At 35.6% G+C, this 26880-nt stretch overlaps 5 protein-coding genes across 8 annotated transcripts in view; 4 read left to right on the forward strand and 1 right to left on the reverse strand.

Annotated features, from left to right (window-relative positions):
- The first annotated feature begins 28 nt into the window (after positions 1-28).
- LOC129566380 (uncharacterized) lies at positions 29-5001 on the forward strand. 2 transcript variants are annotated; one of them, XM_055442258.1, is made up of 4 exons: positions 29-1533; positions 1685-2056; positions 2183-2375; positions 2457-5001. In XM_055442258.1, the coding sequence occupies exons 1-4, from the start codon at positions 1341-1343 to the stop codon at positions 2572-2574; spliced, it is 876 nt and encodes a 291-aa protein (XP_055298233.1). In that variant the 5' UTR covers positions 29-1340; the 3' UTR covers positions 2575-5001. The 2 variants fall into 2 exon arrangements, with proteins under 2 accessions (XP_055298233.1, XP_055298232.1); XM_055442257.1 differs by having other exon boundaries at positions 2147-2375; positions 2457-3006.
- A 375-nt stretch (positions 5002-5376) lies between these two features.
- Positions 5377-9593, forward strand: LOC129566382 (puff-specific protein Bx42). The gene is made up of 3 exons (XM_055442260.1): positions 5377-5741; positions 5842-6311; positions 6389-9593. The coding sequence occupies exons 1-3, from the start codon at positions 5519-5521 to the stop codon at positions 7322-7324; spliced, it is 1629 nt and encodes a 542-aa protein (XP_055298235.1). The 5' UTR covers positions 5377-5518; the 3' UTR covers positions 7325-9593.
- Positions 8185-11944, forward strand: LOC129565821 (uncharacterized). Its single transcript, XM_055441059.1, has 11 exons — positions 8185-8628; positions 8718-8895; positions 8981-9054; positions 9129-9153; positions 9312-9438; positions 10318-10369; positions 10572-11015; positions 11092-11269; positions 11361-11440; positions 11514-11538; positions 11685-11944. Exons 1-11 carry the CDS (start codon positions 8185-8187, stop codon positions 11828-11830), a joined length of 1773 nt encoding a protein of 590 aa, XP_055297034.1. The 3' UTR covers positions 11831-11944.
- Positions 11945-12050: 106 nt separating this feature from the next.
- On the forward strand, positions 12051-19664 carry LOC129566383 (chymotrypsin-2-like). 3 transcript variants are annotated; one of them, XM_055442264.1, is made up of 6 exons: positions 12051-14703; positions 14781-14958; positions 15038-15114; positions 15203-15218; positions 15353-15406; positions 15560-19664. In XM_055442264.1, the coding sequence occupies exons 1-6, from the start codon at positions 14263-14265 to the stop codon at positions 15571-15573; spliced, it is 780 nt and encodes a 259-aa protein (XP_055298239.1). In that variant the 5' UTR covers positions 12051-14262; the 3' UTR covers positions 15574-19664. The 3 variants fall into 3 exon arrangements, with proteins under 3 accessions (XP_055298239.1, XP_055298236.1, XP_055298238.1); XM_055442261.1 differs by having other exon boundaries at positions 15353-19664; XM_055442263.1 differs by having other exon boundaries at positions 14784-14958; positions 15353-19664.
- An 899-nt stretch (positions 19665-20563) lies between these two features.
- Positions 20564-26880, reverse strand: part of LOC129566381 (netrin-B-like) — a 38508-nt gene continuing 32191 nt past the window's right edge. Inside the window, exons 4-9 of the mRNA XM_055442259.1 lie at positions 23005-23193; positions 22513-22662; positions 22011-22148; positions 21571-21636; positions 21140-21341; positions 20564-20801 (exon numbers count right to left, since the gene is read on the reverse strand). Of these exons, the coding sequence (XP_055298234.1) occupies positions 20660-20801; positions 21140-21341; positions 21571-21636; positions 22011-22148; positions 22513-22662; positions 23005-23193 (887 nt within the window). The 3' untranslated portion in view covers positions 20564-20659. The remainder of the gene's footprint in view (positions 20802-21139; positions 21342-21570; positions 21637-22010; positions 22149-22512; positions 22663-23004; positions 23194-26880) is intronic.

Genomic DNA, 26880 nt, shown 5'->3' on the forward strand with positions numbered 1-26880 from the left:
AATTTTCATTCAAGTTGCTTCCAGTTCATGAAAAAATTCAGTTCGGCAATGTCAAACGTGCATCTGAATGACATGACTTGAAGATCAAATATTCGAAATTTGTCTCGCCAATTTCATTAATTGCAAACTAATTGAAAATGAGACAACATTTTGTGTTTATAAGGTTCAATTTGGAATATTGACCTTGGCTAAAAATATCGTAATGTAAACGATTTCCAACAAAGACGAAAATATTTGGTATGAAATCATTTCTTGAGAAATGAAACAATGGGCAATAATTCCATCCAAACAAAACGTTACCCGTTTGCAGTATACGGAATTGAATTCAGTGTGTTTGGTCGTTGTAAAAAAAAGAGTTTTCTAGCGTCGACACACATTTGCCTTAAATTAACTCATTAATTGAACTAAAACGAATTTCACCAAATTTGTCTGTGAACGAGTTTAAATGATGAAAAACGTATAAATGAAATAAGCAAAAAAAATGCTGCACGGTTTGTGAGATGCTGAGCGGAAATGTTTTATAGGTTTTTGATTTAGTTTGATGGTTTTGTGCCATTCTAAATTGCTTTCGCTGTAGGTTTAACCAATTTATGAATTCGAACAACGACGATCCAGGATCGATTTATTTTAATAAATATGCGACACGGGCATAAATCAGTAGACGATGCAAAAATGAATGGCTTCAATAAAAACACATTAAATCCATAGATTTTTTTCTGTGTTCACAGCTCTATATAGCATAACTATGTCATAATTCACTGTGATCCCTTCATTTCGAACCGAAGTCGACGCATGTACACCAATATTTCCTGAATGAATGAGTTTGTCAACGTTGCATGTTGTTCACTCTTTTTTTTGCTGTTGTTAAACGAAGGTTCAATCAACCGGTGATAATTTGGTATTGTTTTATGAGAAAAAACAATAACAAACGCAGAGATCTTTCGATTTCGATCTATCTATTTTACCGAGATCAATATCAACGAAATCGACTCGGATGAGCCAACCATCGAAATTTAAATTGAGATGAGATGAGCGACTAGAAGAGTGAAAAAAAATATCGCACACGCATACAAATTCGTTAGATTGATCGTGAAACAATGAACAAGCCTACACCAATAAAATAATTCGCAAAATATCATCATTGCCATTAAAGGCAGTGCCAATCAAATGAAACTATAAAAGACACAGCCAGACCCACCGATCGTCTTAGTTGGATTTTGGTTTGCGAAAACTTAATAGTCGCACACAATTCAGTTTGTTTTGCTTTGGAATTTCAAAATTTTGTTCAGATATTTTTTGTTGTGCAAGTGGAATTCAAAGTGATTTTTATTCGCAATAAAATGTCATTTCTTGGAGCTGGAAATACGTCGGATGTCGAGCAAGACAAAGGATTATCGGATTATCGTTTGAGTCGGAGCAACAATAACCTGGGTCCAAAGCCAACCACGTCAAAATTTGCCGATGTTTTGTGGAATAACAAAAACGATGATTCCGATTCGGAAATCAGCGATTCGGGCAATTTTTTGGCCAAAGGTAAAAAAAATAAATCAAAGCGCAAAATTCTGATTCTTCTGCAAAAAAAAAATGCATCAACTTTTGGATCAAGTGTCAAAAGTGTAGTAACAAAATTGTGTAAACGAAAAACAAAAGAAAAAATAAGAAATGTTTGTGGCCTTTTCTCCAGGTGCATTTTTGATAACTCCATCACATGAGTTGTCGTTGGAACGTGCTGCGATGATTTGTGAAAAGATGAATTTCAAGGGCTGTTTTAGTTTGACGAAAACAGCAACTGGAATTCTGTTCAAATTTTCACATCCAGAGGATTATCAAGCCGTTTACAAGAAGGGTTTTCATAAAGTGACTAATGCCCGATTCTATCGCAAAATCCCAGTGCCCTGTCGCCCGCAAAAAACGTTTACCTTATTCGTTTTTGACGTTCCCGAAGATATACCGATCGAAGATGTGCGACACTCGCTCTACCGTTTCAATTCCGTGGTCGAAGTGGTACGTTTGATTTTGCATCCACAGAATGAGCCAGTAGCACCCGCTCCCACAGGTAAGCCACAAACACAGATCAAAATTCGAAAAAGGCCCCCCGAAAAAAAAACACTTGCATAATCACATTGAAAAACACTTTGGATTGAAGGCACATCATATGTTAAATCACAAATCCTATCTAAAGTTGCTAAAGAACGTGAAGAGGAAGCAAATCAACGGGAATTTCCACCATCACCCATCCGAATTACATTGGCTTCGCTAGACGAATACAACATTCTCCTGCAAAATGGACTGGACTTTTATGGTGCAACATTCTTCCCAACCGAAGCTAATTTAGAGCTAACCGGTCCAGTTCGTATTGCCACCAAAAAAGGAAGGTAATTAAAGATTACCATCGCTTTGATTGCATACAAACTCATTTTAATATCATTTTTTTCATTCCATTTTTCTGAATTCAGTCGAATGATCGACGGAACATTACCGGGTCGCGTTCGCGAATTGCTGCCAGTGTTCGATGCAACGGGTTTCTGCAAAATTCCACCACCAGCCAGCAAAACAATCAAGCCACGCCCATAAGCACACACGATGACAACAACGGCAACGATAAATTATGACGATGACGACGACGACGACGACGCAATTATCATAACCAAATTCCAGCAGTCTAACGAATCATTCAACAATACGTCTTTGAGTCATTTTTCGTTTTGGGAGAAACAATCGAAACACAAAAACCATTTTTTTTTTCTCTTTTTTTGTCGTTCGTTTTTTCGCTTTGTCTTGATCTTCTCACAGCAAAGAGAACAAAAACAAATTTAATTCAATTTAAATGTGCGACAATTTTCTAGTTCATTAATTCGCACGGCATATTTACTACGTTTGTATCTTTTTATTCAGATTTATTCGATTTTTTTTTCGTTCGTTCTTTTTGTCTCTTTTTAGCCTAACAATAACGATGCCAATAACATTTTTTTTGATGATCTATTAAATGACATTGTATAACCGAAATCATTTCTTTGTGTTTGCTTTTTCTGGCATCTGCATTCCGTCTTGAATTAGGTCTTTGGTTTACTAAACCATAAGCCAGCACCGTTTTCAACTGACTTTTTTCTGCTTATTTCGAATAGAAAATTCTGAAACGGTTCACCTTGGAATATAATTGGTCTCATCGCAATGATATAAAATTATAGAAGAAATTGATCAATATGTTGACATCAACTCACTCTCTTTCGTTCCAATATATCCAGTGGATTTAATTTTGATGAAAAGAAAAAAAAACTACTTGCACTTTTAAATCAAGTCAAGTTAAAGCGCGAAACATGGCTGCAAAATATTGATCTGTCAACACGAACATGTGGTTGATACGACGGTCAGTAGTCGCACTCTGTCAACAGATTTTTGTATAGGGATTGCATTCACACACAAAAACATTCTCCGAGCACAAGCATTGTGCTGAAACAAATAAATCGGCCGACAGTTCACAATACAGTCTAAAAACAACAAACTTACGGATATTTTCTCTTAGCGTTTTTGTTCAAGTTTAATTCGCCAATCAATCGAAAAAGAAAACCTGCAAATTGCAAATGTTGTTATCATGGCCGAGATAAAAGTGATTGCAAAAAAATTCAAACAAGACGTTAGCCTCAAAATTTCAAACATCAGCCTACTCGATGAAATTTCGCCAACTGAATTTTTTGTTCAAGGCATCCCATGGAATGTACGGGTTTGTAAAAATGTCAGAAAAGGAGTAGAAAGCCTGGGCGTTTATGTGCACTGCGTGAACACACAGAATTCGCAAAATTGCTCACAGCCGGCAATCGTAACATTCAAATTGTTGTCATTCAACAACAGCACAAATCCGCTTGCATATCAGTGTGAGCCGTATATTTTTGATAACACCGCTATGGGCATCGGCAAATTATCGTTTATTCCATGGAATATTTTGTTTGACATCAACAAGTGTTATGTAAAAGATGATACGATTAATTTGGATGTGTGCATTGAAGTCGATGACCCAGACGAAGAGAACAAAAGCAAATTAACTTTCGAAGAGGCTGAAATAGACGGCGAGGGCGGCAGTAAGAATACATTTCGGTTTTTTGTCACCAATATTGACAATTTATTAGCTGTACAGTCATCGATATTCGATATGCGAAAACTGTCCTGGGAAGTGACAGTTTACAAAAGTCGTTCGTCCACACTCAATGTTCGCTTTGGATCGAAATCGTGTTATAGAAAAATTAAGTATTTGGCGAATGGAAACGTACGTATCAAACTGATATCATCGAATGGCGATGAAAATTCGGTTGAAAAAAGGAAAGATAAATGCTTCAACAATTTCCGCGAACTGCATGACTTTGAGATAGTTTCGTGGGAACAATTGTTCAACCCACACAATGGATTCGTGAACAACAACTCGATCGCAATGGAAGTGAAAATCAGAAGAAGCAAGTCAGAAGGTGGTAGATATGTGGAATGTTTCCTCTGTTTGGCTTTTATCGATGATCAAAATGTCTCGTCTCCCGAACGTAGTCATCAGCTTTGCCCGATATGCATCAAACAATACGGATGCTTCTCCGAGTGATTTGCTCTTCAACTTTTTGCAATTGTGAGTTTCATTTAGATTCGGATTACGTTCAATTCACAAGTTAGGTTTTATATGTCAATATTTCTTGAATTCATAACACACATCAGACAAATCGATGGATGGAAAAATATTGAATATGAAGCGAAGGCGACTATCAGTTGATTGCGACCAGTGATGCAGACAAAGCAAAACTAAAAAATGACTAATTTGTAAAAGTTTTTAAATTATACTGTTTGTTTTATCCTTTTAATTTTAGAAGTAAAGATCATATTATTTTTATAATTGTTTTCCGTATATTTCAAAGATGTTGTGTGAAACCAATTTGCCTTCGGGCAGGACGTGTATGTTTCAAATTGAATCTATCAATGCATGTATGAAAACATGAACGAATAAATAAATGCAACAAAATAAAAAAATCAATTTTGTACCAAGTTATTATGTTAATAATCATATTGCATCGAAGGAAAGGCTCACGAGTGTAAAAAAAAAGTGTATTCGCACTCATTTGATGTTTCTGAAAAATTGAAATGGATTGATTAAAACGAAAAAAAAAATCAAAATGGAAAAAAAAACATTTTGCTTCAAATAAATGTTCAAGTTAAGTGTTTTTCAAAGCAATTACCATTTTCTTTCCAAAATCTTTCATAAAAATTTCGTTTTCTATGTTGAAATACGGTTCACCTGTTTAAAAATACCTCCATATACCATTTCGTTCCATTCCCCGTACTAGACTTTCGTATTTACGTATTGCCACACTCGGAACGCACTGAAATCGAAACTGTGGTCCGCCATATTGTATGCGCGTATGTCATGTCATACGTTCTCCGTCGCACATTATCACTGATATTTTGGCCTTTGTAAACGAGATAGTTGTTTCTTATTTCTATTTTTCTTCATTTTTTGCGTCTTAATAGTGAATAGAATTTGGCCAAAATGTCGTTATCAAGTGCATTGCCACCACCGGTAAATATAACTTACGACCCAGAGCTCTATGATGAGCGATCGATGCGTGGTGCACCTGAAATGGGTGCATTAGTGAGTGCAAAAGTAGCTGCACCACCTTATGGACAAAGAAAAGGCTGGATTCCGCGTTCCGAGGCTGATTTCGGCGATGGAGGTGCTTTTCCAGAGATCACAGTCGTCCAATATCCACTTGGTAAGTAGATGAATTCATCTAAATGAAGTTTTGTATACAATTTGTCAATTTGTGGATTTACTAATGGGAAAGTGTTTTGTCTATTTTTTTGTGTGTGTAGGAATGGGCGCTCCACAGAATGCTGGCAAAAAATCAAATGCACTAGCGATAAAAACCGATGCATCGGGCAAAATTCGATATGACTTAATCGCTCGACAGGGTCATGCAAAAGATAAAATTGTGTATTCAAACATTAGCCAGTTGTTGCCAGCCGAAGTGTTGGCCGAAGACGATGAACTACTACAGAGACCTGATGATGAAAAAGTGGCCGAGGCCACCGAAGCGACGCGTCTTGCTTTGGAAAAATTGACCAATGCAAAGGTATCAGCCGCATTACCAGTTCGAGCTGCAGAAAAAGCGGGACCAGCCCAATATATTCGATACACACCGTCGCAACAAGGCGATCAATTCAACTCAGGTGCAAAACAGCGCGTTATTCGTATGGTTGAAGCACAAGTCGATCCAATGGAACCACCAAAATTTAAGATTAATCAAAAAATTCCACGAGGACCACCATCACCACCGGCTCCGGTAATTTCTTATTTTTTTATTGATTATTCCGCTCCGATGTTGAATTCATTGTTGTTTTCTTTCTCCAAACTTCTTAGGTGTTGCATTCCCCATCTCGAAAAGTAACCGTAAAAGAACAAAAAGAATGGAAAGTGCCTCCATGCATTTCGAATTGGAAGAACGCAAAGGGTTACACAATTCCGTTGGATAAGAGATTGGCGGCTGATGGCCGTGGTCTGCAGCAAGTGCATATTAATGAGAAATTCGCCAAAATGGCTGAAGCATTGTATATAGCAGATCGAAAGGCTCGTGAAGCGGTCGAGGCGCGAACACAATTGGAGAAGAAATTGGCGGCCAAAGATAAGGAAGCCAAAGAGCAGCAATTGCGTCAAATGGCTCAACGAGCTCGTGAAGAGCGTGCTGGTATCCGACCGGCTGACGAAGCTGGTGCAAGTGGTGAGACACGCGAACGTGACGAAATTCGAGCTGATCGTCACCGCGAAAGAGTTCGTGACCGTAATTTGGCCAGAGCCGCACCAGACAAACGCTCGAAATTGCAACGCGAACGCGAACGTGACATTTCCGAACAGATTGCATTGGGTATGCCAGCCAAAACGCTTAACAACGGTGAAACGATGTTCGATCAACGTTTATTCAACACATCCAAAGGAATGGACTCCGGTTATGGAGACGATGAAGCATACAATGTATATGACAAACCGTGGCGCGATGCCAATTCCATGGGTTCACATTTGTATCGACCAAGCAAACAGATCGATCAGGATCTGTACGGTGGTGATTTAGATAAAATTGTCAGTACAAATCGTTTTGTACCCGACAAAGAGTTCAGCGGTACCGATCGTTCGGCGCAAAATGCACGTACTGGCCCGGTACAATTCGAAAAAGAAGAGGATCCATTTGGTTTGGATCAGTTCTTGAACATGGCAAAGAGAACGAAACGAAAGGATGACAAAGGCGCATCAACATCATCGTCGTCACAAGATCGCGGCGAAAAGAAACGCAGAAGAGATTGAACACATACAAACCGCTTTCGATTGGCCATTTCTTTTCCATCATTCAATTTCGTTTTTTCTCCTGAGCTAGTAAGATTTTCAATAAACTGACGATTTAATGCACATTTATTCCAAACCAAATTTATCGGGCATTTTTTATATGGGACATTTTTGAATCTTTAAATATTTTTTGAATTTGTTTGAAACTTCGAAATGGAAGTTTTTATTATTTTAGCTCTAGATCTTATTGGGTGGATCAACCGATTGAAACAATCAATTTCGAATGATATTTGTTCCGCCAACGATAGTCTACAATTGGCAATTCCATTCTGATAACACGTGAGCAACGAACAACGATGTAGATCTCAAATCAATGTGGATTAAAATATCATGAGTCATATATTGTCAAGCTGTCTGATTATATTTTCGTGCATAGCTTATCTCTATATCGGCGCTGATAATCTTTTTGTTACAAAATTAGCGTTGCAACGAACCATAGAGACACACTTTAGTATTTCTTTGAATGAAATGAATAATTTCGCCACTGTTCGAATGGATCAATATGGAAGTAATTGCGTGACTATTATGGTGCTCCATAAATTATTGCGTTATCAGGCTGATGTTATCATACAACGAAAATTCTTTCATCAGACGTCATGTATTTTCCAATAACCTTCAATAAACCAATAAGTGGATTGATTCATCCAACTCTAACACGTGAGAGACATTGATAACGTACAAAATACGCATTATAAAAGCAAATTCTACGCAACAATTGATCATTCGTGTTTGAATAGCCAAAGAGCATATAACCAAAATATTTAGCCATTGTGTCAATAAATTAAATCGAATAGAATTTCAGTGGTACCAAATTTTCCAAGATGAAGTTAATTTCAAGTGTTCTCGTACTTTGCATATTTTCCGTGGTTCACATTGAATGTATTCTCCAAGGGAATAAAATAAACATACAAAACGCACCGTATCTCGTGTCAATTCGTGATGAAAAAGCGGAATACATTGCTGGTGGATCAATCATATCTTCCCGTTTGATATTGACATCGGCACGAGCCCTTGACAATCATAACGAGCCAAAGAATATCAGTGTACTCGCTGGAACCGAAGTTCTTAAAGGAGAATCCGGCACTATGTTGACGATTGAAAAAATTGTGAAACATGAGGATGATATTGCTTTGCTGCGAACATCGGAAGAAATAGTTTTTTCTGATAAAATTCAACCAATTCGAATTCCAACATTTGATCTCTATTCAGAGAAGTCTCCACTAACCGATGGTTTCACCGTAATTGGGTGGGGAAAAGAAAGAAATGTAAGTAATTGTTAATATTAAGTGTTTCAGAAATATTTTTTTACGTAAACTGTACAAAAAATGTTATTAATTTATTATTTTTCTAATAGGAGGACAAACTTAATTATACCTCCGAATTGAAAGCAAGCCAATATCCAGTATTGGATAACAAGAACTGTAACTTGCGATTGAAGGGAGCTCATTCGCAATTTGTGCCATCAGTTGATGACAACAAAATCTGTACAGAACAAAATTTACCAAATAATGGTATCTGTTCAGGAGATATAGGTAAAAATTAAAAGGAATTTCTTATCGCGTTCAATATATTGACAAATAAGACTGGAAATAATGATTGAAATATTTTTTTACGCAGGTTCACCATTGACATCAGGTAACTTTTTGGTTGGAATTGCTTCTTGGTACCATGCAGCTCCATCAAATGCTACGGTAAATTCAAAGTGAAATCAATAATTCATCATTTCAAAACCAATAATTTTTATTTAAATGTTTTTTTTCTACAGCCCGCTAAATATACTTGTGGCAACGGTATGTTTTTTAAAATTCAAATTTCTTTTGTTTTTTTTTTGTTCCTCTTTGTGTTACTCTCTTAACGATGTGTTTTGTTTATTCACAATGTTGAATACAATTTATAGTTTCCTTTCAATGAAATTTCAATAACGTGTTCTTTTTCTTATATTCTCCAGGATACCCAAATGTTTACACCAACGTCTACCAATACCGTGATTGGATCGCAAAAGGTGATGGAAATGCTATCCGTGCTGCAAGCTTCGTATTGATTGCTTTTGGAGCTACGCTCATTTCCATTCTCTAGTCGTATAGTACAATGTGTTCAATTTTGTTGTAAATTCGACATTCATTTACTTCAATAAGAGAAGCAAATGTTTTTCGATGTTAAAAAAAAACCATATCGTTATTAGCTCTTTGTTATTTAATAAAAAAAAAATCAGTAAAAACACGAACATAAACTCGTTAATTGTTTTTATCTCATAAACAGAAAATATTTGGATAAAGTATCCATATGACTTTCTTGGTAAATAAATTCATTCGGTTTCAGAGAAACACTTTTTGCATTCCAATTGTGAGTATTTTTTAGCAAAGCAAAAACCTTCGCATTTGTATTATTCAACGTGATTCTAAACGTTGATGAAAATGTCACAATTCGCCCTGTTTCCAATCGGTATCAGCTGACAGTTGACAGTTTTATCAGTGTTGGCCAAAATGATTTATGTGCCGGAAAGGTGACTCGCTTCAAAATATTGTAAATCATTCATGATTTGAAGGACTTTTTACACGAAATAAATAATTTAAAAATTATAACTTAGGAACTGAAGTCTTGGATTAATTCTAAAATGTTCATGATTCATTTTAAAATGAGGCTTATCGTAAACGATCTCGTATTTTGCTTCCTGATCTACATAAAGCCTTTAGCGGCTGGCACACTGCAACAAAAACCCGTGCAGCAAAAGAAATTCTTAGAAACGAAATTGTGATGATAAAAATCATCATTATTAGTGGTGAAGCAATCATAACTCCTCTAATGACCCCAATTTCAGCGAGCGTCGCGAATTTTATGCTCAAATACTATATGCGTTGTAACTGGGCAGCAAATTTATTGAATTTGATTAAAATGGAGCAATATGGTGTAATTGTGTGGCTCTTATGATCTCATAAATTATTGCGTTATCAAAGTGGTGGTGTTATCATATCGGAAATTCTTCCATTGGATTCGTCATGTACTTTTGTAACATTTTGACGCACCAATAATTGGAATTGGAATTCATCCAACTCTTACACTCGAGAGATGTTGATAAAACGCAAAATATACAATAAAAACCAATGCGTAACACAACAATTGATCACTTGCTTTCGAATAGCCAAAGAGCAAATAGCAACCAATTAACCACCGTGTAAATTAGTTAAAACGAATTTAATTTCAGTGGTAGTCTTTAAACATGAAATCGATTTCAAGTGTTCTCATGCTTTGCATATTTTCCGTGTTCCACATTGAATGTATTCTCCAAGGCGACATAATAAACATACAATCACACCCGTATCTCGTGTCAATTCGTAATGATAAAAATGTTCATATTGCTGGCGGATCGATTATATCTTCTCGTCTGATATTGACATCAGCCCGGATCCTTGACGATATCGATCCTAAATCCCTCAAAGTAGTCGCTGGAACCAATCATGTTACAATAGGAGGCATCACCTTTAGCGTTGAAAATTACGCAAAACATGAGGATGACATTGCTTTGCTGCGAACATCAGAAGAAATCGTTTTTTCAGATTCAATTCAACCAATCAGGATTGTAACAGCCGATCTCAATAAATTTGAGGAAAGAGTATTCGATGGTGTTGTAGCCGGATGGGGAAAAACAAAAAATGTAAGTAATTGCCCAAAATATTTTGATCGTTTGAATGAGTTAAACCAAACCAAAAATGTTATAACTTTTTTAACAGGAGGACAAATTCAATTACACCTCCGAATTGGTATCGAAAAGCTATCTGCTATTAGATACTTTGAATTGTGAATTGCGATTGAAAGAAGTTGATTCGAAATCAGTGCCCGAAATTGATGACACCAAATTGTGTACGGAACAAAATTTACCAAATAGTGGCATCTGCACAGGAGATATAGGTAGAAGTTTATGAATTTTTCGTCGCGTTCAATAATAAACTATATTGGCAAATAAGATCGCAAGTATTAACTGAAGCAATTTTTTCTACAGGTTCACCATTGTCCTATGGTAGAGGTGGCATTTTGCTTGGAATTGCTTCATGGTTCCATGTAGCTCCATCAAATGCTACGGTAAATCCAGAATTAAATCAATAATTTTCCATTTCAAAACGATTAATTTTAATTTTAATGTTTTTTTCTGCAGTCGGCTAAATACACTTGTGGCAACGGTATGTTTTTTATAGAATTGTTTTTTTTTTGATTTTTCAAATTTTTTTTTCTTTCATTATATTTGATTTCAAGTTTGTAAACTCTGTTCATAAATCAATAGTTTTGAGTTTTCTTTCATTTGCATTTTCTGTTTAACATTTTCCAGGATACCCAAATGTTTACACCAACGTTTACTCATACCGTGATTGGATCGAAAATCCTTCTTGGGCCGCGAAAGGTAATGGAAATGCCATCCGTGCCACAAGCTTCGTGTTGATTGCTTTCGGAGTTACGCTCATTTCAATTTTCTAATTGCATAGTACAATGTGTTTAGTTCTGTTGTAAAATTGACTAACAGACTAGCAACAGTTTTTCGATGTTGATATTGGCTCTTTGTTCTCTAATAAAAAAAACCATCAAAAGATACTTGATAATTATACTTTTCTTATCATATAGAAAACACTTCATCCGAACGATATGGAATTTTTGGTAGTATAATAATAAAAAAAAAAACTGCCGGTCAGATAGGTATCAACTGAATTTTCGATGCGTACAAACGAAAATTGACAGTTTTATTGGCCTATGCATGTGCCTGGCCGTGCAAACTGATTTATGTTTTCAAACGGTGACTTGTTTCCAAATATCATAAATACGTCAAGGCTTCGACAATAAGAGCCATTTTTATACGGCGTTTTCTGCGTATTATTCAGAATATTTACGTCATATTCAGGATGTCTCTATGGTTATTATTCATTTTGAAGTATTATCACATCTAAATTTAAATCAAATTCAGACCGGAAAAAAGAGATTTAATCAGATTAAGGAGCCTTGCATAAAATGAAATCGTCACAATTCAAAGAAAACCTTAACAGGAAGGAAAATTCCCATGTCTAGTGTCGATTCTAAATCGAGATGATGACAATTGGTGGAGGAGTGATCTTTACACCTCTATTAATTCTCACTTCAGCGAGTCTTGTTTATTATTTGTGTAATGTCCAAAATCCGTATATAAATTGGTTTGTTTTGGGTTAAAATGTTCATTAAATTCTTACATAAACTCCAGGTGACTCATTCCATTCGACATTTCAAACGTATTGGACATTGAGTTTGATTCGTGTGTTTGAAAATGCATCAAAAATTGAGCCACAAACCAATGAAACTGAAGTGGATCAATTGAACCCATCAAACACCGGCGTTTGTTTCGGAGTTTCGGATCTTTAAACTATATAGAAATGGAATGAGTTGTATGTTGCGGCAAAAAAGTAAAGTCGGCCAACTTGATTGAATTTTAAAAATTTTGTATAGAGATGAATTTACATAGAAAATTATCGCAAACTGCTCGATATAGTTAATTTTAGCCAGACAATAGTCGGAAATTGATCGGCTATACACGTGCGCTCATTTTTCTAGGCAATCCAGTAATAAACAAAAATGGAGTAATATCTTCATGCAAAAAAGGTGATAATTTGAAGGAAAAAAATTGATATTGTTGTTATAAATAAAAAAAATTCTGTCGTAATAAATGCTCATCATTTTGCAGGTAACAACTCTTTCAATTTGTGGTGCCGGTGTGTTTTTTGTCGTGAGTCACGGTAGTTCTTGATCTATGGCATAATTTTAATTTCACGAATAAATTGGTCTACCCCATACAGTTGCTGGACTAATTTTTCCATCGGCAATGACGGTATCTTCTATTTGCTAGTGCGATCGGTTGGATTTTGTCAGTAAAATTCAATAGTTCAGCAAGTTCTATCAGGCAAAAGTCATAATCTTTTTCAAAATATTTAAACAGATGATGTTTTTCACTTTGATCTACGATACAGGATCCACCACTTTTGGCATATGATCAACCGGCACGATCGTAATACCTTCACCAACTCTATAATTTTAAAATAGTTTTTCAAGTGTATAAAACTAGAGAATCTACAGTGAAATAACCCAATACAACAATGGCCAGCTGTAAAAACCTAACGATCTGAGGCAATTGATCCACCGCAATTGTGTGATATCTTTCCATCTTTTGATGACACTTGCCATGGATTTTCCATCTTTCGTCACCACCAACATATAATGTTTTTCATTTAAGTGAGAAATCAAACTTCCTGGGATCAGCACGAAAATAATCGATGATTAATACAGTGAAACATTCCAAAAAGTTTCCCTTTGTAAAGTTTCTAAAAGATGTCTCATACCTGTCGTCAAACCGATTGAAAAAATGATAACAAAAATATTTGCTGCAAGAATATCAAGTGTTTGTGAATATCAAGTTCATTTTAAAGCTATTGATTTAGACGCTTTTCAACCGAACTAGACAATAGTTGCACACGTGAGTCATAATTTGGTTTGAAACAAAAGCGATAAGATACATGTATATATATTTATAGTTCGCACAGTTGACGTGTTTGTTGATCGTTGGAAAATGTATGAAATGTTTGTGAAATTCAAACTAACTTACATAAAAAATAACGACATAGCAGCAAATAAATAATTTTTTATTGCTTCGCTGTCATTTTCATGCTACTCTTCTGAGAATATGAAATAGAAATTACATTATTAACAGCTTGAGGTTGAAAAAATGCACTTTTTGTTGATTATGCACTGTGATAAGCAAATGAACCATTTGTCAAATCTTCACAAAATGCAATATAAAAAAGGAGTTCACCCGGAACCAACGTTCATTGTGGCATAGCAAAGCATCAGAACAATTTGTTTATATTTATTTTTCACTATTTTTTTTGTTCAAGATGAAGTTAATTCCGTGTGCTCTTGTATTTTGTATTTTATTTGTGATCCAAGTTGAATGTATTCTTCAAGGCGAACGAACTTCCATAACTAACCATCCGTATCTCGTGTCAATTCGTGATAATAAAACCAAAATTCATATGGCTGGTGGATCAATCATATCTTCCCGTTTGATATTGACATCGTCATTTATGCTTGACGGTTATGATGATCCAAAATTCATTAGTGTACTAGCTGGAACCAGCGATCTTAGTGCAGGAGGCACAAACATAAAAATCGAACAAATCATTAAATATAAATATGATCACGCTGACATTGCTCTACTGCGAACAACAAAGGATATCATTTTTACGGATTCTATTCAACCAATCGAAATTCCAGCAATCAATTTTGGCAATTCAGATGCCAACGCCATAGTTGCCGGATGGGGAAAAACAAAAAGTGTTAGTAAATGTTGTTATATTAATATTTCTGCATATCAATCTAGACAAAAAAGATGAATAATTTATATTTTTAATAGGAAGACACAGCTGATTACACTTCGGAATTGGGAATGGCCAACTATTCGCTATTAGATAATTTTAACTGTAAATTGCGATTGAAAGAAGCTGATCCAGAGTGGACGCCAATAATTAATGAAAAGAAACTGTGCACAGTTCAAAATTTACCCACCACTGGCATTTGTAAAGGTGATTTAGGTAAAGATTTATGCATTTTTTGCTAGGCTGTTATTGAATTAAGAGGGAATATTTTGATTGAAAATTTGTGTTCCTGCAGGTTCACCATTAGTACTACCAACATCAGGATCAAAGCATCTTCTAATTGGAATCGCATCTTGGTTTCATTGGAAGAAGGTAAATATAATACGAAATCGATCATTTTTAATTGAAGAAAAAAAACAACAAATGTCACTCTAAATACTTCTAAATGTTTATTTTGCAGTCTCCATGCAGCAACGGTATGTATTTTTATAATAAAAATCAATTTTTCATTGTTTTTCGTTTAAATATGCTCAATTCTAAATTTACCTATATAGAGAACATCAATCATTAGGGATATATTTAAATGACGTTTTGTGTTAATACTTTTCAGGATATCCAAATGTTTACAGCAACGTTTATGCATACCGTGATTGGATCGCAAAAGGTGATGGAAATGCCATTCGTGCAACAAGCTTCGTATTGATTGCTTTAGTTGTTACGCTTCTTTCAATTTTCTGAATCACATAGATGTGTTGAATTTTGCTATATATTCGACATTCATAGGACATGTAATGACAATAATAGGAAACTCTTTTAGTTCTTAAAATCTAATAAAGAAAGTGCCAACAGCTGTACATAGGAATGTCCATAAGAAAGTGCCCTCTTTGTCAAATATCTTGTTGTTGGTCAAGAAAAAGTGTGTATAGTTTCCTGTTGTTGTGTAATGATCATAATTGGCTATTTCCTGTTTGAATCAAAAATATTTAATAAAAGCACTGTCACTATATTTCATGTGAACTATACTCATCTCCTCATTCAAAACCTTATCCGAATCCGATTTACATTACCTTTATTTTGGAACTGATACAAATTTTCGACCAATTTAATATCAACTGAATTTTTGATGCGATACTAAGCGAAATGTGAATGAAATACACGTCATTTTCTGTTACTTCCACATACAAGAAGGGATTTTCAAATAAACTTTTCACAACCAAATAGAAAATAGATTTTATTTGTAGAAAGCAATAAGCAATAAAATGATAGCGCCTCGCAATTGCCAAGAGAAATTCCAACGAAAACTCAACTTTGTTGAACTCTAATTGAATTAAACTAAATGAAGAAATATCAACACAAAGTAGGAATTCAAACTACGTTCTATCGTTCTTTCCATTTCTGTTGCGTAAATATGCATATCGATTAGTTGTAGAGTGTGTTTTTCTTTTTCTGCATTGCAACAATGTAACTATGTTCTTTCTCGAAATAGGATAAAACCAGAGCAAGTTCGTTCAAATTAGCATACATATTAGACGTAACATTTACTGGTTTCCGTGATATCGGCAATAATTCGTCGAATTTTATGTCGTACGATGATGGCGCATTGCCGACATTTGGGCTCGAACATTCTCCTTAATTAGACGGATTTTTGCACGCATGTTTCTTATTACACATGTCTTGATGTTTGGCACTTCAATCCAGTCGTAATAATTAAAGCAAAGCTTGGCTACCAAGCAGCTTACTCAGTACACAAACTAATCAACGTGCTCTGTATAAAAGTATTTGCAGTAAATTATGTTCAATTTTGTTAAAGTTTTACTTCACTTTTACATACATTTACTCGAGGTTCCGACAAAGTTGAGAGGCAAAACCAAAGAATTCCCATAAACTATCGATTTCAACGACTTTGTGAATACTTACCGGGTCACAAGTACAAGCTTTCATTGGAATTTATCGTTGTTTCAAATTACGACTGCACTCAACGTCAGTTCATTGTGGCAGGTTGAAAAGGCAAAACTTATCGAAACTAAAACTCAATCTAAGCCAACTAATTCCGTTTAGGTTTTGCTTGAAATTGATACAATTTACCTTTCAAAGCTGGATGCGACGAATCTCGTTACAATGAAAGCACATTTTTCATGAGCATTCCGAATGTTCGGTTCAAACCAATTTCTAGCCAGAGAACAAATATCCATCGATGATTCACCATTAAGAAGGAGTGTTAATGGGTCATTCATTCCAATACCCATTTAATCGAAAAAAAAGGCATTTGAATGCAACCGATTTTAATACGAAATGCATTTTATTCGCGATTCGACCTTGGATGTATACCTCCATTGATGCATCAAGTGTCCGTTTAATAAAAGATACAAAGTAAAAGCCGTACGTGCATTAATTGGATAATTGGCGTGGCATCCAAACTGCTCGCGCGCGCACACATAGTACTCAACAAAATCGAATGCATATTCAGTTTTTTAATCTTTATTGAGGTTTATTATAAAATTTTTAATTGTTCTTCCATATTCACTGAACACCGAACAAATGTACAATCAAAAAGATATGAAGAGTGGTTAATAATAGGATTGGCTAGTGCATTGGATAATTTCATTTTGTTAATGGTTTCTTTTTTTCTCGATCGGGTGTCGATGGCAAGCGAGTGTATACGTTTGTGTTTAGTTTTTTTTTTCTTCTTCTTTTTAAACATCAATATCTAATGGAAAACGGATATATAGATAAAAAAAAGCGACTGTGTCTAAAATAGAATAAACAAAACGAAAAAAAAGAAGAAATTCAAATACAATCCCAGAATTAGTCACATTGACCGAAATGATTTTGGTCTTATTACATTTATTAAGTTCTTCAAAATTTATTTTGTTGTTGTTTTGTTTTTGTTATTCTCTGAATAATAATAATACAATTACAATGGCAAACAAATTAGATACATCCGTTTTATTTGTTTAGTGTGAAACAATGATGTGTTTCGTGTGTGCGGAACACGACAATGAGAACGAAACTGAATGCAGAGAGAAAATAAAAAGTACATCGACTATATCAGTCAAAGAGTTAAGTGTTGATTTCTGGTTGAAACGATATGTACGATGAGTGGGAACTGGGGAATAGAACAGAACAGAACAAAAGCAAAAAAAAACTGAATGATTTTAAAGGAGCCAGTTAATCGAGTATCAACCATAAACGACGTTAAAGTTTACGTTGTTTGTTGGCTCTTTCAATGGCAGTCGTTAGCGTTGGATGTTCCATTACTCATTCTGCATTTTAGCTTGATGCATTCATTTCTTTGTTGTTATTGCTTTTGCTGCTGTTGCTGTTTGCTGTTTGCTGATGCTCTGCCAAAATGAGCAAAAAGTTAATCTTCTTCACTTGCGTTTATTATATACAAAATATTTCTTAAATTGTTACGTTTTTAAATTAAAATAATCAATAACATCTTTAAGTAAACAATGAATTGAAACGGTTGTTGTGGGTTGTTCTTTGTGCGCCTTGTTCAATCGTACACGATGACAAGTTCATTTATTCTCTTGTGTGACACTGGTGAAAAAGAGGCGACCAATTTGTCTTTCTCTGTGTGTTACAACGGTTTGAAAGGAGAAAAAAAAACTAGCACAAATGGATTATCTTGCTGTCTTTGATGCGGCCGCTCAATTTTCAAACATATCTATTTTCAGAGAGGTGATTTTTTTTAAGGGCTATAAATAAAACTCCGTTTTATGGCATTTTGCGACATTTTTCACGTTTCTTTCAAATAAAGTAATAAATATGGATGCTAAAAGCACTTTTGACAGCGAACGATTTAAATTTAGTTCGTTTGGCTCATAAAATTAAGCTCCTTCTTTTTCACCGTGATCTACATGGTAGGCAGTATATACTTCACTCGCACAGAAAGGAAAAGAAATCACTGGAAATCCATTCGGAAGAGAGAAAAAGAAAAATTAAAACCCAATTCAGAGCTCCCAATGAAAGAATGACGTTAAAACGAAAAAAATATGATTACAAATACATCTATATACGTTAGGTAAAACAGACCCTACATTTTACATTCACAATATTCAATGTTTAATTTGATTAATTTGATTTTTATTTTTGCTGCTTGCTTCTTTAATTTATCGATAAATCCTTAATGAATGAAATTACGAGCTATTACCAAGAGACGTTTAAATGTGTGTGTGTGTGTGTGTAATTTTTTGTTGTTTGATCTCGTTAAGAATTTAAATTTGTTGCTGTAGCTACCGCTGATGCATCTGATTCACATCTTCTTGTTATGCAGGTCGTAATTTGCGTTCTTTTTTTTGTTTTGTTTACTAAATTTATACCTTCGTCTTTAATATAGTTTTTGTTGTTGTTGTTTATAATAATAATAATATTAATAATAATCATTGATACATCTTAAATAAATAAATATGGTTTAATTCAATGTAAATCTAAAATAAAAATTATGCCAGAGGAGAAATGAATTACAATATCATTTTATCATATTTTGTTTTTAGTTGTGCTTAAATGTTAATGTAAAGAGTGTATGTTGTTTGACTTGTTTCTTTTTATTCATCTTCTTTTCTTTTTCGTTTTTAATGATTCGTGAGTGTTTATCTTAGTTGATTTTCTTTTTCATCAAGATATTATTGATAAATGATTATTTTTTGTATCGATCATATATTTTGTTCGTGTTTTTTTTTCTTATTCTTTTACTGTGTTTTGATGCATCGCGTGGTGCAAGGCGGCGAATGCACGCACGCTTGTGTAATTCCAATGACACAGGCTTCATTCAAGTGTGTTGTAATTGTAATAAATAGGTTATTTATCGTCTTTAAATTAAATAATTATTGCAATTCGAGAATATACGTATGTTTTGGCTTCTCTCCTGCGACGAGCAGAAGAAGAAAAGTTTGTGAGTAATTCGATGCAGTTTGTTTTTTTTTTTCTGTGTATGTATCTTAATGTTGAATGTGTTTGTATTGTTTTCTAGTCAAGCTACTATATATATTATGCTATTGCGACTCGATTGATGCTGTTGCTGTTGTTTTCGATTTTGTGTTTTGTTTTTTTTCGCCATTTTTCCACTGTATCCCGTTACATACTCAATGGTTTATTGATGATGTTAATGTTTGGCGCGTTCTCATATTTCCCACTACACTGTATCTGATATTCATTTGACTCGGGCACAATACACATGGATAGACTATATAAGAGATACACAGATATATATTTTTTTATTTTTTTTTTTGGTTATTCGAACCTGGAACATTGTGTTCGAAGAAACAAAACAGCACATACACACATAATGAAGAATAAAGAAAAAAGAGTTTGCCCACGCGCGACTCTCATACACAAAATCAATGCACATCATCGATGCCGTTCCAGTTTTTGTTTTTAATGCCGTTCATCGTCGTATTTCGCTTAGTTCGGCTTCTTTCCCTCCACTCATGATAAAATGACTTCAATTATTTCTGTTTTCATATGTGCGGATAGATTTTAGTTGTTGCGTTTTTTTTCCTACTCCTAACATTACTCTCTTTTTTTTTGTTTTTTTTTTCTGTTAATTTTGTATCCGATCGATTTCGCTTCCTTTCATATTTTTTTTCCTTTTTTCTGATTTAGTATCTCGTTCACCACTTTGTGTAAATAGTGTACGGATTCATTTGCTGGACTTGGTATTTGCCCCGGAATGAGCATTGGTTGGCGACGGCGACGGTGACGGCTTCGGCGTAATGAATATTGTATCGGAGCTATTGGACGCTGAAATGATTTTGAGTATTGTTGCTGCTGCTGCGGCTGTTGCTGCTGTTGTTGTTGTTTTATTTTTCTTAGGTGATTTTTGCTGGTGTTGTTGTTGTTTGTTCATATGTGGATTTTGTGTGTTTGTTCATTACACATGTGTTTGTTTGTCGTTGGAGAAGCGTAAACTTGTTTATCCACAAGCGTGATCGCGTCGTTGAAAACGTTTCATTCGTCGATACCAATCGTCTTTCCATTCGATGACTATTGAACGTGGCCCAATACCAACAGTACCTGAGGGACTTTCGATGTCTTTGCCCAAAATTAAATATGATCTAAGAGATTCCGAGTGAAAGAGAGAGAGAGAGAGAAATATAGAGGAAGAGATAACACAAAGCGATTCACATCAACAATAAATTTATACATGTAGCTAGTATGCTTTGCTTCTTGGTACACACGTACGCAACAAGCGCTCACATATTTATGTCCGATTGGGTGCGATGCGCTTTTGGGCATTGTGCACGCAATTCATCGATACATACACATACATTTATTATATATGTAAAGAAAGAAGAAGAGGCAGCCCTTGAGAGCCGACAGTAAATAATTCCAATTCCGATGCTACGATTAAAATGAACGAATAGCCAGAAATAGAGAAAGATGAAGTACTCACCTATTTGCCTTGAGCTTTGGACAACGACATTCTAAATCTTTAGCCGATATAATTAGTGGTACGCTCTTTCGTACAGTTGTTGCGGCTGAATCTTGTGACTTCTTGAATACGGCTTGGATTTGAATATTGAACTTGGTCGATTGATATGGTGAGTCCTTTGCATAGCGGCTCGATTCTCGTTCAACAATACGACCCATGATTGCTATAGTCCCATATTTTTTTTTTTTTGATCACAATTTGATACAGAAAGTTTCAATCGAAGAAAAAGAAGAAGACGAAAATAATAAATTAAATTGAAATAAAAAGTTTAGTTTCAGTCAGGATTTTCGTGCAATTTCTTTTTCTTTTTGGCACTTTGAAACTTCCATTTTATTGGATTTCGAAAATTCTTTGGAAAGTAGTAGTCGATAGCATGGAAATCATTCACTCACCATAATCCCGTTTGCAAAACTTATTCAAATTGAGCCGTTTTGTTCCGGATTTACACTTTCCGCATTCTAAACGAGTTGAAAGAAATACACACAAAATATTATTATCATTAAATCGAACAAAATTGCATGAAATGACCGCGCCGAAGCACTAAGAGAAAAAGTATTCAACACAAATGCTCATTTTGTTAACTTTTTTTTTTCTCTCTCTCCAAATAAAAGACTTCCACTTTAAACATGAATTCAATTCGTATTTAAAATGTAATCGTTTTTGGTACGTGCAAAGGCGTTTGAATACTTTCTTTCTCGCTTTGAAATTGCTCCGTTCAAATCCGTTTAAGCGGAAACTTTTTCCGTTCATTTAAACACATGGAAAGAGAGACAGCACAGATTACCGTAGTAGAGAAGTAAAAAAATGAAAACATATTGAATTGTTATCTCACCTCGGCCGCTACCAGCACCAGCAGCAGCACCACCACCACCACCGTTGTCGTTGTCAGTCTGATACGGATCAGCATCATACTGTTGAACTTCGGGTGCTGTATTTTGTTGCTGCAATGCCGTAATTACGCGTGGAATTTCTGTATTCGGTTTTAGAAGAAGAAGACAATCAAAAGAAAAATTACAATGAAATGCGAGTTAGGAGTGGATGTGTGTGTGTGTGTGTGTAGTTGCTTGCACAATTCAGCAAAAAGACCATCCATTAAATTGTGCCTGCAAACACGAAAATTCACAATTTTTCGATGCACTTACACACACAAAATCAATATACACCGGTGCAAATACAGTAATTGCACAGGCATTTGCCAATCTTCATGCTCTCTTCTGTTGGCTCCTTTTGGCGCTCAAGACACGCTCCATGATGATGGAGTCAGTCCAAAAGGAAGAGAGCAAAAAACGACATGACAAAAACAAAAACAGAAAAGAAACGCAACGAAAACTTACTGATGCACGGTGCGATATGTGACCGACTTTGCTGATAGCCACGAGCACATCGATTACAAGTTAATCCAGTTACGCCGTCTTTGCATGGACACTGGCCCGATGTATGATTGCATGTTTTACCAGATGAACCAATCGGATGACAATCGCATGCTGTGTACACAATGAAATACAAAATAATGGATCAGTTAAATTGTGCATTTGGCCGATGGATGCTGCTACAGCAGCAGCAGCAGCAGCATCATCCAACAGCAGCACCAACGTGTTTATTTTATTGAAATTCAGATAAATTTTCTCCCCAGACCAACGAATCCAAACATACTACACACGGACGACGAAAAAAAATAACAGAAACACCGTGTGGCAATTTGTTACGGAGAAAATCGATAATGAATCGCTGCAGAGCAAAAGCGCCACGATTTCTTTCTCAATGAATGGATTTTGATTGGCTAAAATCGATTATACAGAAAGAGAATAGTTGGGCTGTATACTTACGCTTGCATACTTTACGATGACCAATTGATTTGGTTGGATCACGGTAATAGCCTTCTTTGCAATAGTGGCAATGACGTCCAGTTGTTGCATGCCGACAATTCAAACAAACACCACCCGATACACGGCCAGACAGTTTGTACAATTCCATGTTGAAGCGGCATCGTCGCGCGTGTCCATTACAGTCACAGGCTGCAACATAAAAATAAAACAAAAGAAAACCATTTAGAATGATATATTTAAGGAGAGGTAAACATCAAAGATTTCCAATGATTTATTTTCCATGGTGAGAATGTGTGTTATGTGCCGTTGCGGCGGCAGTGAGAGCGCGCGCACCCTGTTACCGTAAATTGAATGCGGCATTTAAACGAACGTGAACCATTCAAAGGCAAGAGAAATTAATCCACCATTCTTTGTAGCTGTCACCGTTCGTTTGTTTGTTCACATCGTAAATTATTTCGGGCTGTGTGTGCTTTTCTTTAAATTAATACTAATGATAATGAATTGAATTCAACGAAAATATTTATCACGAGAAGCATTTTTGTTTGTCTTCACTTTTGTCTTGTGCTCGTTACTCGCATTAAATGAACCGATGGAAAACTGAAAAATGACTCAATGAATAAAGTTGAAGACGGCAAAGCAACCGCAGGCAAAATCATGAGAGTGAGAGATAAAGAGAGAGAAAAAACGCACACACACTTTAACGTCACAAATTTGAACAATTTTCAATTAACATCTCGAGAAAATTCAATTTCATCATTTTATTGTAAAAGGTCTCTATTTCATTTGTACTTATTATCGCTGTCGGATTCTGTGGTTTAAATCAATACACGAGACGGCATTCTGCTTATATATAATATATCAGAGATGAAAATGTAAAATATGCGAGAACATGCTCTCGAATCCATTCTCGTTCGTTTATTTACATTATCGAAGCAATGAGCAGCTCTCGAGCTCAACACACGCACTGAAACCAAAAACCGCCCGAACCAAATCGAACTGAACTGTGTGTGAGTGTGAGAGAGAGTTTCAAACAGGAACGGCGGATGACGACGATGATGAAAATGATGTAATAATTTGATGTATCCATTACGAGTTTCAAGTGCGATACCTTTTTCAAAATGTAGTCTATGCCATTAAACATATATGCGTAGAGTACATACATATATGCGGTGTTAAGTATGTTGATGTAGAAAAAGTGATGGTACGACCACGATCTAAAAATATCACTACCTTTAAAGCAATTCTGTGGCAATATCAAAGATTTTGTACAAGTGAACGAGAGCCGCAGCGAACGAGAGAGAAAGAGAGAGTGAGAGAGAGAGAATGAGAACAAAATAAAACAACTAAAAAGCCCTAATGAGCCTTTGTCGATCATGTTCACGTTGTTATTCGATTTCATGTCTCGGTCATTTCGAACGAAAAACACATCATTTTTCGTGCTTCATTTTCATCGATGATACTGCTCTCTGTCTTTAACAAGCCTTTCCCATATATCTATACATGTGCTTTTGAGTTTTTCGACCGGAAAAATTCAGTCTGTGGTTCTCCAATTTCAATGGAATAGACCGACCAAACGTCGAAAAGTGAACACACAAAAACGCTGAGCATGTTCGATCGTTGAGTTTTATTCGAAGGGCCTTTGATTGTAATTTCCTTGAAGTGTGGTTCGGTTTCAATTAATGTTGGTTAAATAGATTAATTAGATCTTGTACAAAGTACTTCGATGTCATCTAATTATATAGTTGAAACTAGATGGCAAGTGCCAATGGCTAAAGTATGCTATTGCTCCCCCCTACGAACAGAAGGAAAAAAAACCGAGGCAGCCAATCAAAATGACATATTTGTTGTCGGAAAAAATGATGTTTCATCTCATCAATAAGAGAAAAGAAAACAAAAATCGTTCGATAGAAACCGAGCAAACACTAACTAACGACGATGAATTTCTTCTGAGGGGGAAGGCACCATCTTGAAAAAAAAAAGATGCTGGTATTCAAGTGCATTGATATCAATTTCGGTAAATTACTTTTAGGCTGTGCCTCTACTCACACGACACCATACAATTTCATGCGCACGAGCTCATTTTCATATGAAATGCATTAGACTAATAAATTCCTCAGAAAGCCATCACTCCATTTGTTGACCACGTATCCAAACGTAAGAGCACATTGAAAGCATTCTAATTCAATAGCATGAGATGTAAGTTATGCACTTACAATGTACGCTGAAATATTGATGTATAATGGGCTCGCCGGAATTCTTCCGGTTAAAGAAATTCAAAAGTTGTAATTCTTTAGATTTGTGAAGTGATTTGCATATTAAGCACATGAAATGGCATTTTCTTTATGCGTACCAACGACGATGTTCGTAAATCATTTGAAATGGCTAAACAGCAGCAGCAGCAGCGACAGCGCAACATTGTGTGCCGCGCTACGTGAGAACCGAAATTCCAAAATGTGTACAAAAAATTAATTTCCAAATGCACGAAATGAAAAGAATAAATAAGCTTAAATTTGTCCAATTTGCTGGCTGTCAGCGAAACGATTGTGATTGTTTGCGAACGAGCGGGCGAATGAGCGAGCGAATGAGTGGATGTGTGAGAGAGATGGAGACACAGAGAGAGAGAGAGAGAAAGAGATTTTGTAGAGCAAGGAAAAGGTACTTGAGTCAATAGAGAAAGAGCAAACAAACTGTCATGAGGAACATTTTCGCTGAAGTTCAGTTCATTCGGTGTGTGTGTGTGTGCGCGGCTCGTAATCAAGGTAATTCAATCACAAGAATGTGCTCACTGTGTACTCTAGCAGTTCAGCGTTTGCTTTTCCGTTTTCACACAACTCAAATATGTACCAATTTTTGGTTTCTGGTTGTACTATGTATGTTTTTGGTGTATATTTTTTTATTCTTTTTTCCCGTGTACTCTTGACACACACACACACACACACACAAGATAGATGATTGGAATTGAATGCTGTTTCGATGCTCGAATGGAGATATACACACCAGTGCTGGAAATGATTCAGCTTTGATAAATCAGAACAGAAAAAAGGCCATCATCAAAGCGCACATAAATTCCAACAATTTGGGCAAACATCGAGGATGTTCCGTGTTTTTTTCTCCATATCTGTCTGCTGATGCTTTGCGCTTCAATTCACGGTTTTTCATGTGCAAGATCGATTAAATCAATGGAAACAACGTAAGCGAATGAACAGCAAGAGAAAGCAAGCACCCAATTTTTTTCTCTATCTACAAAAAGATCAACAAATTTTTCAAACAAAAAAAGAGCATTCTTTCGTTTGTTCTTTCGATTTATCTTAAGCGGTTTTCAATCGAGGTTTTGGTTTTTGGTTTTGCTTGCGCAAAAAAAAACAACACACAGTCGCTTCATGAATAACCACTCGGATAAAGTGCTGTCGATGTCATTTCCACATTTAGCCAGTGCAAAGAGTGTGAAAAAAAACAATGATTTATAATTTTCGCCTTGACAATAATCCGTTTAAATTAAAAATTCATAATCTTTAGCCCGTTGAATGTGTGTTACGTTCGATGGTGTCTTTTTTTTCTATCTCTTCTCTGTCGGTTTTGGTTTGTTAGTGCTTGTGGTGTGTGTCATCGTTGCCGCGTTATAGCTTCGTTTGTAAATTCGATTCCAAACCGCTTCACTAGATCCATTCCCACTCTGTGTCGTGTCTGCTTCGCATTAGCGAGAGAGCAAGTGTGAGTGAGAAAGATCATTTGTGCCCGTTCGTTTGGTTCATACATTTTCCCGCAATATCTCGAGTAAAATACTAATTTATTTATGATGTTTGTAAAACGCGAGAGAGCGTGCGAGAATACTTGTTGACGTACTAATGTGCTATTAATTTTCATAAACAAAAAACA

This window comes from Sitodiplosis mosellana, unplaced genomic scaffold (assembly GCF_009176505.1).
Source record: "Sitodiplosis mosellana isolate CC-2019 unplaced genomic scaffold, AAFC_SMos_1.0 Smas_scaffold_3, whole genome shotgun sequence".
NCBI lineage: Eukaryota > Metazoa > Arthropoda > Insecta > Diptera > Cecidomyiidae > Sitodiplosis > Sitodiplosis mosellana.